Source organism: Ruditapes philippinarum, unplaced genomic scaffold, assembly GCF_026571515.1.
Source record: "Ruditapes philippinarum isolate M1 unplaced genomic scaffold, ASM2657151v2 ctg739_1_1_1_1, whole genome shotgun sequence".
NCBI classification, from domain to species: Eukaryota; Metazoa; Mollusca; class Bivalvia; order Venerida; family Veneridae; genus Ruditapes; species Ruditapes philippinarum.
This window is the reverse complement of record NW_026857088.1, coordinates 84,912-96,475: the sequence shown is the minus strand read 5'-3', so window position 1 is coordinate 96,475 and position 11,564 is coordinate 84,912. Positions and strand designations below refer to the sequence as shown.

At 32.9% G+C, this 11,564-nt stretch overlaps 1 protein-coding gene across 1 annotated transcript; it reads right to left on the bottom strand.

Annotated features, from left to right (window-relative positions):
* Positions 1-3,025: 3,025 nt before the first annotated feature.
* On the bottom strand, positions 3,026-8,598 carry LOC132748738 (uncharacterized). The gene is made up of 5 exons (XM_060738357.1): positions 8,198-8,598; positions 7,328-7,518; positions 5,541-5,686; positions 3,776-4,932; positions 3,026-3,188 (listed from the first exon to the last, which is right to left on the bottom strand). The coding sequence occupies exons 1-5, from the start codon at positions 8,282-8,284 to the stop codon at positions 3,177-3,179; spliced, it is 1,593 nt and encodes a 530-aa protein (XP_060594340.1). The 5' UTR covers positions 8,285-8,598; the 3' UTR covers positions 3,026-3,176.
* Between the last annotated feature and the right edge of the window lie 2,966 nt (positions 8,599-11,564).

Genomic DNA, 11,564 nt, shown 5'->3' with positions numbered 1-11,564 from the left:
AAAATACTTATTGATTATGTGCCTCCTGTAGACCAATCCACTTTAAAATCACCAACCTTTCATCTACAATACTGAATAATAATGTTTGTCTGCCTGCTATGGCTTATTATGCTGGGGATTTGTTATTCTTTGAATACTAAAAATTGTAGACGTCTATGTTTATTTGAATACTGGAAAATGTAGACGTCTATGTGGATTGTTAGCATACAGATTTTGATTTTCATCCAATGCCTAGATTTCAGGCTTTAAGAAAAATTATAACAAAATTTACATGTTTCTGTCACTGGGAAATTTAAATTGTGTAACTCCTCTGCTGACCAAATAGAAAATGGGGGTCTGTACTTATAAAATTGTATTCTTCTGTTGCCGAGATACCAATACCGTCCCATAAGCTCAATAGGTAGAGCGTTGGACTGTGAATCGGGCGACCCAGGTTGGTACCCAGACGGCGCAGTTCATTTTCGTTGTCATTGATCATGAAATCCTTTCTACGGTCATTCGCACTGTACAGAAGTAATCAGTTTCTTGTTAAAGTGAAGGCAACTAGTACTGGTATACTGCATGACAGCCTGCACAGGAACGATGCGAGGACTGAACTGTGCTCTTGTAAATTTAATGTAGGTTAATGCCTTGATCCAGGGTGAAAACTACCGACACCACCACCGCCCAGATACCATGATCTGCACCTATAACCATCCATTGCAACCTGTGCTATAACTGGACCATAGCATGCCAGTGAGGACAATAACAGGCTTATACTGCCAGTATAGTCAGACCTAGGGGATTTTATCGAAAATAATCGAACAACCCTTTTCGATCAATCATCGATTATATAATCGAAGCATTCACATTAACGAAGTAAATGTGTACATGCACATACCATGCTTTTATATTTATAAGGAATCCATTAGTATTTTATATTTTATGTTACTACTACCACTACTACTACTGTACTACTTTATCAGCTGAAATACACTACTTTAAAGATCCTTGAGTATAATATTTTAATGAAATAAATTCATTAAAATCTATGAAATTATTATTTCTCAGTTTGAATAAAGAATAAATAAACTGGGAACTTTTGAAGATGCAACCTATTATGTGGACAAGTAACTTGGTCCTTTCTTAACAACACTGTCGGGATCTTTTTAATGTCAGTATATATTCATATTGTAGCCCCCTACTGTATAGTGTGTAGAATAATTTCATACATAACATATTTTTTTTTGTGTAGTCAAATCATGTTTAGAGACTCTTAGAAATTCATAATATTTTCTAATGTGAAATTTGAACATAGTATATCTTTAAATTTGAATGTCTCATTGTCAACTATTAACTCCATGGTCACCAGTAGCCACCAGTATGCTTTCATATTCATTTCAATGAAAAATTATACTGTAAACCAAAGCTGGCTTTAATTTAGAGTGTTGTTATAATACAGTGAGTCACTTAAAGTAACAGCGAGAAAATAAATTACTGATGATCGATTATTAAACTTGTAATCGACCATCGTCATCATTTCCTATAAACGATCAATTTTCGCTTATTACTCGATCATCGCTTAATCCCTAGTCAGACCTGCATATCACCGTGTATATCCAGTAAGGCAGGAATGTGCAAATAACGCAGAAATTGTGCATGCAAATGTAACACAGATTTGTGCAATTCTATGGCCAAAAAAAACAACAAAAAAAAAACGAGCACAGCTGAAAGTAAACCAATATTTTATATTCATATTGTACATCAAATTGGAAGAAATTAATTAGGGCATACATAGTGAGGTCGTCATTCTCACGAATGATATAAATTTGTTAACATATTCCTGAAATTATTTGTAATGCTGGTTTAAGTATAATGCCATAGCAGCTGTATTGTTTATTAATTTCTTTTACATGTAATTTGATTTACAGTAAAATATGTTGGTTGTAACTCATTTTGGCCATAGCGTTGCACAAAGTCGGCGTTACTTTGTCGTTAAATTTCTGCATTGCGGGAGATGCCCGGTGTATAGAGCAAGGAAATAATCAATTATACTAATTTCCTTAAACCGTTCAATGCTAAATATTTCAATGGACTTGTCAATTTTAAAATTCTGGGGATAAACATAATTTTTAGAAAAGATTTTAAAATATGTTTTGACTGAATGATTGGAGCTTGACACATTATCAATAAACCTTTATACACAAAAATACTATTACTATATATAAAATATATTTTTATATATACATGCAAATGTAGTCCACAAATATATAATCGTCTACAGGTATGTTGATAGTGTGTATTGCGCCTGTGGACTGAATATCAAACAATGCACTGCAGACCATGGTCACTTGGACACTGTGGACTGAATATCAAACAATGCACTGCAGACCATGGTCACTTGGACTGAATATCAAACAATGCACTGCAGACCATGGTCACTCGGACAAGCATAGCATGTATGTACAGACTGATCTTTGTCTGAATACTTGTTGCAATTTATTGTCGGGTTAAAATACAACCAAATGCTTAGTAGGCCTACTAATATTATCTAATTAACTTTATTCCTGTTGTGGAAAACAGTGCAAAAAGGTATTCAACTTGGAGAGAAGAAAGAGTCATAAATACTGCTTGCATAAAATACTAGTACGTTGAAGGACTTAATATTTCCCTTGCCAATTTTACTGCCCATTTCAGCCTTTAGTGTTTGAAATTACTTTTTGTCTATCGTAACACATTCAGTAAATAGGCAAACTATTAACCAGTATAGTCATAAATCAATTGTTTATAAAAATTATTTCAAACACTAAATAGGTCAGTGTTCATTCGAAAGTATTTACCAGTTTAAAATACTAATTCAGTTTTATAAATGCTTACTAACAAACACTATAGAATTTAAACACAGAATAGGGATAAAGCCAATGTAAAATATAAAATCATTGAAACATTTATATTACGACTCATGTAATACACATACCTGTAATTCACATTTACTTGTTTTCCAAAATGATTTTTTTTTTTACGAAATCATATACAGACAAACACAGATGGCATATAATGTATTGACTAATTGTATTTTTAATAAACTATGCATTTCAAAATGATATTTACAGAATGTCAATAGTGAAAAAAAAATTCATATGAGTAATTTCTGTGTTTAACTGGCAAATGTTCCACAACTTCTGTATCCATATCACTCAATCTTTTATCTGTAAAATAAACATAAATAATAATAAAGGAGCAAAAATATCACAAATAGGTTATTTATAAACAATTAATGGGTTATTTACATACATTTAATTGTCAATTTTTAACAGAGAAAATTGCTGTATGAAGTTTTGCATTAATTGGGCAAACCAATTGTTTGCACAATGTATATTTTTTTCTAATTCATCAGTATGCAGTATGATATTTGTTTAAGACTGAAGCACGCTATTAAAATAGTTCATGAGAGAATTGAAACTAAGCTTTTCTATTTCATTACATTTATAAATTCACTCTAGTACAAATAATTAACAACCACTTGCCCCTCACCCCTGTGGGTACGAATCCCGACATGGACTTTGGATTCTTTCATGTGAGGAAGCTATCCAGCTAGCTTACGGAACGTTGGTGGTTCTACTCAGGTGCCTGTTAGTGCCTGAAATAATGCACAGAAGGGCACCTTAGGTCTCCCGCCACCCGTAAAGCTGGAACGTAGCCATATGACCTATCATGTGTCGGTGTGACGTTAAACCCAATCAAACAAACAAATAATTAATAATTAATGAAAAAACTGTAACTACAGTAACATTACCTCTTTCAACTTTCTCCTTATTTCCAGAGTACTGTTTATCACAGATTTTTCTTTTGGATCAAGACTTTCCTTTGACACACTTGGTCCTAAATCTGCAGGTCCCTGCACTTTACCCAGCATTAGCGCATTTTTCCTTATTTCTTTATTAAGCTCATTTGTTTTAATAATACCATTTTCAGTTTTTGTTTTGTCTGTTGCTTTTCCTGTTTTATTTCGAATCAGTGCTTGTCTTGGTATAAACTTTGGCACTGTTGTTCTCTTACTGAATTCCTTAATCACAATATTTTTGCTTTTCAAATTCTCCTCAACCTTGTCCTGCATAGTTTTGACATTAGATCTATCAAGCTTTTCTTTTGAGCTCACAATTTCACTTTTGTTATCCAAATCAGTTTTAAGGGAATCTGAATCCTGTATCTTTGAACAACTTATTTTAACTTGATCAGTCCTTGCATCAAAATTTGCTGGAAATGTGGCTTGAGCAGATGGCACTTTTGCTCCACCATAATTTTGAGACTTTCTAAATACTCTGTCTGTGAACCTCATCTGTTTTGGAGGTGGGGGTAATGTAAACTGTTCCTCATTGTCTAAGTCAGGATGCAGTGTAGTTTCAATTGATTCACTGTTGTCACTGTTGTCTGTTTCAGAACTTTCTATATTTTGTCTTTTTAACACATTTACTCTATTTAGAATAGCACTTTTACCATAGTTTTGTAAACTTTGAGCCTGCTGAACCACATGTTCACCGTAGCGTTTAGAAGTCTGATGATTCCGATCATTTGTTTGAGGTTGTTCTATTGTACCACTATTTCCTAATATTGAATGTGCGACATGGTTTTGTAAATTGCTACCACTTGGTAAATTTTGTTGAGGTGGCGCTGATGGACCCCCATAGTTTTGATTGGTATCACTTAAGTATGATGGCTCGTCATGTACACCATATTGCTGTGCATTTTGATAACTAGTATTTGTAAAATTCTGTGTCTGTTCACTTTGACAAGCAGAACTGTAGTACTGATTATCTATTGTGTCAAAGTTTGTGCCCCCATTTTCTATTGATAATGCCTGGTGACTGTCTGTGTTTCCAAAATCTTCTTCTTTAGTTACAGTACTGCTGGAAGATGTCTGGATGAAACTGTTAGAATATGTACCATCAGACCCTAAAGATATAAGATAAATTATAGATCATTAATTTGTAAAAAAATTAGAACCATTTAAAAATTGGGGAAGTCCTAATACTGATACATGTAGATTAGTCATCTAGCCATAGTTTTTTTTGTTTAGCGACCATTTACTACATATCTAGCCTTCCTGAATGTGTGTAATGAATTAGCTCTGTTCTGAATTCAGAATAATCTGCATGAATTTTCAACAGAATACAAAAGTTAAGCTACAATTAATACAGAGTCTGGTCAGATTTACCGGATGTGCAGACTGGCATAGCTCTTTACTGATGGCACAGTTCCAACAGGTTAAGGGCTATCCTTACTTATATAAATACCATAGGCATGCGTCAAATTATTAAGTATCAATGTTTAGTTATAAATGTAAACATCTTTTTTGTCTTAAGTTGATATTTTTCACTGAATTAATCAAAATTATATTTCAAGTCAAAATATTGTATGGTTTATATTTAAACATGAATTTAATGCTTATTTTGATAATTTTTTATATTTTTTTATATTTTTCTTCTTCGTTTGTAAAAAAGCAAAAATCAATAATTATTTACATATCTGAATAGAAATTTTATTATGAAAGTGAAACATACTATATTGTTTGGTTTTTGCTTCAACTACACGTCTCCTCTCACGTAACTTTTCTCTTGTTTCTTGCACTGTTTCAAACTCCGGCGCATAACAAACATGTAGAACACCACCAAAAAATGACCAATCATCAAACTTTCTCTTTGCAAACCTAATAGTTTAATAAATAAAGATTTTTTTAAAAAACAGTGTTTTTTTTCTTTCATTATAATCACCAGTTGATATATGCAACTAAATCTTTGATATGCCACAAAAATCATGTGTATACAATGAAGCAATTTTATAATGATTGGATTTTACTTATCGCTGGAAATTAAAAGTAATACCTAATTAATGATACTGCACATATGCAGTTTGACCAGTCTCTAAGGTAAGGTATTCTAAAAGGTATTTTTAACAAGAGGGCCATGATGGCCGTGAGGTCGCTCACCTGTATATAGGCCCCCGGAGCAGGGCCAGTTTAAACCCCTGGGCTTTTATTTGAACAAACTTGGAAGACACTCATTAGAAGATGTTTCACAATGTTAAGTTTTTACTACACACATGTAATGAAAAACAATGATCTCCACCCCCCCCCCCCCGGGCAGGGCCAATTTTCACCCAAGGGCTTTTATTTGAACAAACTTGGTAGACATCCATAAGAAGATATTTCATGCTAAACATCTAAGCTCTAGCTCATTGGGTTTTTTAAAAGAAGATTTTTAAGTTTTTACTACACACATATAGTTAAAAACAATGACACCCCTGGGGCAGGGCCAGTTTTGACCCCAGGGCTTTTATTTGAACAAACTTTGTAGACACTTACTAGAAGATGTTTCATGCTTAATATCTAAACTCTAGCTATTTGTGTTTTTTCAAAGAAGATCTTTTAAGTTTTTACTATATGCATATAGGGAAAATCAATGACCCCCGGGGCGGGGCCAATTTTGACCCCAGGGCTATTATTTGAACAAACTTTGTAGACACTCACTAGAAGATGTTTCATGCTTAATATCTAAACTCTAGCTATTTGGTTTTTTTCAAAGAAGATTATTTAAGTTTTTGCTATACACATATAAGGAAAATCAATGACCCCCCAGGGCGGGGCCGATTTTGACCCCAGGGCTTTTATTTGAACAAACTTGGTAGACACCCATTAGAAGATGTTTCATGCTAAATATCTTAGCTCTAGCTCTTTGGGTTCTTTAAAGGAAGATTTTTTAAGTTTTTACTATATGCATATAGGGAAAATCAATGACCCCCTGGGGCGGAGCCAATTTTGACCCCAGGGCTTTTATTTGAACAAACTTGGTAGACACTCATTAGAAGATGTTTCATGCTGAATATCTTAGCTCTAGCTCTTTGGGTTCTTTAAAGGAAGATTTTTTAAGTTTTTACTATATGCATATAGGGAAAATCAATTACCCCCTGGGGCGGGGCCAATTTTGACCCCAGGGATTTTATTTGAACAACTTTGGTAGACACTCATTAGAAGATGTTTTATGCCAAATATCTCAGCTCTAGCTGTTAGGGTTTTTTAAAAGAAGATATTTAAAGTTTTTTCTTTCGGTTGCCATGGCAACCAGAGTTCTACATGGAATTAAATTCTTTGTACAATTTTTAAAGGTGACCACCAAAGGAACATTCCTGTGAAGTTTGGATGAAATTGGCTAAGTGGTTTATGAGGAGATGTCATTTAAAGTAAAAGTTGATGGACGGACGGACGCCGGACGAAAAGCGATCACAAAAGCTCACCCTGTCACTTTGTGACAGGTGAGCTAAAAACTCATAATAAGAAATTCATTAAGATAACCTTGCTGACTGTATCCGTTTGTATTTGACTAGATGAACCTCAGTAAACTGTTCACTCGGGTAGTCATCAAGTATCTTGTGTTCCTCTACATCACCAACAGTCTCAAATAACTTTACCAGGTCACTGCCAACACCTGTAGCTGACACTCCCTGTACCAACAAGTACTTTGACTCATGATGAATTGTGTATACCTGTAAGAATAAAGTAACAAGATAAAAATAAAATAAAAAAATGATTTAAAGAATATTTTTATAATCCACCAAACTTAACCAATATTATACCATTTTCAAACAATTCAATCAATGTTTTTGTCATGATAAAATATTTAAAGTTTATATGAATTATAAAAACTCAATTAAATAGGAGATTATATACACTAATTTGCAATGGAGTCAGTTCATAACATTGCAAATAGTATCCCAGTACTGCCACTTTCCAATCAGCTAACAGATATTTCGACAATAAGTGACAGTGAAATTATTAAAATCATTTTTCACTTATAATTCTGCAAATATCATCATTTAAGCTAATAAATGCAATGACTGTTTGAAATACATGTAGTCAAGGTAAACACAAGATGTGTTTTCAGTCTGGTCACATGACAAATAAGGTAAAAAGTAAAGAATTTCTAGGGGTGATTGAAAAGTGTTTGTGATTGAAAACTGGCAGTATGTGGATAGTACTAACTTCTCAATACTCAAATAGACAAGAATGGGAATTCAACAGCATATATTGAGGTAAAAAGAAACATTCTTTTTCCTCAGACCTGAGCTGAAATTTTATATCATAGTATCCAAAATTATTCTATCCGAAATTGAACTACTATTCCTTATTTTAATTTAAAAGCGAAAGATTTTTTAGGAACCTTACTTTAACAGCTGTTGGTTTTCTGCCATCTCTATAAGGAGCCCTTGTTAAACACACTTCTTGACGAATGTGATGTTTCGGTTTGCTCATTCTATGACTTAAAAATTAAAGTGAAAATAAACAACCATGGGCGCTGACATATTGTTTTTCGTAACTTTCACAACTTCCAATTCTAACGTTACACCGTGTCTACTTTCATTTTGGGAAAGAAAAAAAATTAACCAGAAATTTAAAGTGAGTATTATTTAATGATATCGCTTTAGTTGTTGTTAGATATTCCATTCGTTAGTTGCAATAGATTGTTTTCTTTACTTTCAACTAATTTCTGCTTACTGACAGAGGTTATCATTGCAAAAATTAACATAAAATATGCAAATGGACGTGTTTTCAATGTCAGTGTCACGTCATGTGACTCATGGGTCTGACTATACTCTAACAGTTGAGGTAAACATACGCGTGATAAAATCTCAACACTTGAGGAAATACCGCTGTAAACTAAACCGCTGACGAATTAGCTGACGATAGAGAGTAAATAGGAAACTGCTGGCCAGTTAAATGGAAACTGCGGAAAAATATAATATATTTTATATATCTAACTGGTTAGCACTTTTTATAATAAGTTTAATTGGTCAGCAGATTCTACCATATGTTTAACTGGGCAGTAGTTTTTATTATATGTTTAACTGGTCAGCAGTTTCTCGCACGCTGAATTTGATGCTCATATAAAATAAGAAGGAAATTTTAAAAAAGCATTTTCTACTATATTTTTTTCGGGAGATGTAGAATCTGCTTTATTTACTTATATTACAACATAAATAAACAATTCACGACAACGCGCCATATTGCTTTATAAATCTTACCTAATACATTAAATTGCAGCAATACTATGCTTATAACTATGCTAATAAATTATTTTTACATTTTAGAAGTATCATTATTTAAAATTCACGAAGTTGACCTCATCACGGATTTCCCGTAACCTCATACATTCTATTAGTATGTTCATTTTTAAACATAAAATATTTATGCAACAAGTGCAAATAATACTGCAAAGACAGCAAAGGGAAAGCTACGCAAAAAACATTGCTTTTAGCTATGTATATGATATTAGATTATTATGATAAAGCGGAGGAGTATAAAAATGTGCAGGCTGATCGGGACTCGAACCCGGGACCCTTGTCACGGTTCAAAACTGTGGACAGCTATGGGAACTAAAATGGCACCATCTTATGCTTCATTATTTATGGGAAAATTTGAAATGGACTTTTTAAATACATGTGAAAGAAAAGCCTCAATATGGCTGCGATTTCTTGATGATATTTTTTTCATTTGGGACCACAGTGAAGAGGAGCTTATTACATTTTTTAATGAAATTAACAAGTATCACAACACTATTAAATTTACTTATAACTACACAAAAACAAATGCAACATTTTTAGACGTAAATTTGGAAAAGAAAGATAACTGTGAAATTGAAACTAGTGTCCATGAAAAAATAACAAATGCCCATCAATATATTGAATTTTCTTCATGCCATCCTTTGTCATGTAAAAAAGGTATTCCATTTAGCCAGGCTAAACGATACAGACGAATTACATCAAATAACAACATATATGAAAAAGACTGTGACAAACTACGAGGTTATTTCCGTGCCAGAAACTATCCAGAAAATATCATTACAGACACAATTACCAGAGCATCAACTTTATCGAGGGAGAATACATTAAAATTAAAAGACAAATCAGAAGAACGTGAAAATATTATCCCTTTGTGTGTACATATAATCCATCTTTACCTAATATAGGTAAAATAATTAACCAATATTGGAACCTATTGAAATTTTCTCCAAATGAAAGTGTACGTAAATTATACAAATACAAACCAATTGTTGCTTATAAGAGACCGAGAAATTTACAAGACAATTTAGTTCATACTCATTTAAATGCCAAACTCATGGTTGGTTCAGTATCTAAATGCTGTCGACCTCGTTGTACTCATTGTAATAATATTGTTAAAACTAATAATTTTTCAAGTACTACTATACCTAAAGAATTTGCTATAAAACGTGATTTTTCATGTATATCTTCAGATGTCATTTATCTTATAACTTGTAAAAAATGTAAAAAACAGTATGTTGGTCAAACTCAGCAAAAATGTAGTCAAAGAATGAATAGCCACAAATTTGATATTAAACACTTTCCTGACACTATTACCAATGTATCTGAACATTTTAATTCTGAAGGGCATTCTATCAAGGATTTTTCATTTATGCCAATTGATAAAGTAAAGAATAATTGGCAAAGATTATTAAAAGAAACTTCATGGATGTATAAGCTAGGTACAATTATTCCTGATGGCATGAATTCCAAAATACTTTATTAACTTTAAGGATTATAATTCTTCATTTTAATAAAAAAATTTTATAAAAAATTGTATTTTCTATTTTTTGCTTAATATGACTTAAAACTAATTTCATGTCATTATGTAGTTTATGCTGGTTTTCTTATTTTACATTGCTTTTTACTGCATCTCCACCAGTGTTTTGTATCTTTTATATAGATCCTACATATAACATTCATACGCCAAATTATGTATTACATTTTGACGTCGTTGTCCTTGACGTCATATGACGTTGACGTCATTTCCTGTAAACAAAGTATACCTGATGAAGACTTTTGAGTCGAAACGTTGTATATTTTTCAAATAAAATAATTACATTTTTAAATTGAAACTGGAGTTGATTTCTATATTCAAACTTACAATATGATAATCATTGTGATTTTAAAATAGCATTATTATACATGGAAAATGAAAGCAGACATTATATTGCGCGATGAAAGTTACCGGAATCGGTTTTAATCCCTTAAATTTTGTTACAACAGAATGGCCATTATGTTCAACTTTTAATCATACGAAAGGTTTTGTGACGTAAAAATAATTTATAAAGTATATTGTTTTTTATATATATTTAAAGAAAACACAGACATATTAAATAGAAATGATTCCAATTTTTGACATGTATATATACTTGTCACGGTTCAAAACTGTTCACTATTTAGGGGAGATATTGGGTAAGCGGATGGATAGCTCAATCGGTAAAGCCGCGGTACGGTATTCCGAGGGTCCCGGGTTCGAGTCCCGATCAGCCTGCACATTTTTATACTCCTCCGCTATATTGAAATGGGTACAGACAACAATGTGAAATTAAACTCGGAGTTTATACCATCACGGTATCCCCTGTTGGGCCCCAAATGTCACAAGGAGAGAAAAATGTGCAGTCTGGCCGGGACACGAACCCGAAAACCTCGGAATACCGTATCGCGGCTCTACCGACTGAGCTATCCGGCCGCTTATCACACCAATTCCCCTT

Excerpts from the sequence above, each read along its gene's own strand:
- LOC132748738 (XM_060738357.1), bottom strand. The coding sequence starts at position 8,284 with ATGAGCAAACCGAAACATCACATTCGTCAAGAAGTGTGTTTAACAAGG. Across the intron at positions 7,519-8,197 it reads GAAAACCAACAGCTGTTAAA|GTATACACAATTCATCATGA; the intron begins GTAAGGTTCCTA and ends TTATTCTTACAG. Across the intron at positions 4,933-5,540 it reads AGCAAAAACCAAACAATATA|GGTCTGATGGTACATATTCT; the intron begins GTATGTTTCACT and ends TTATATCTTTAG.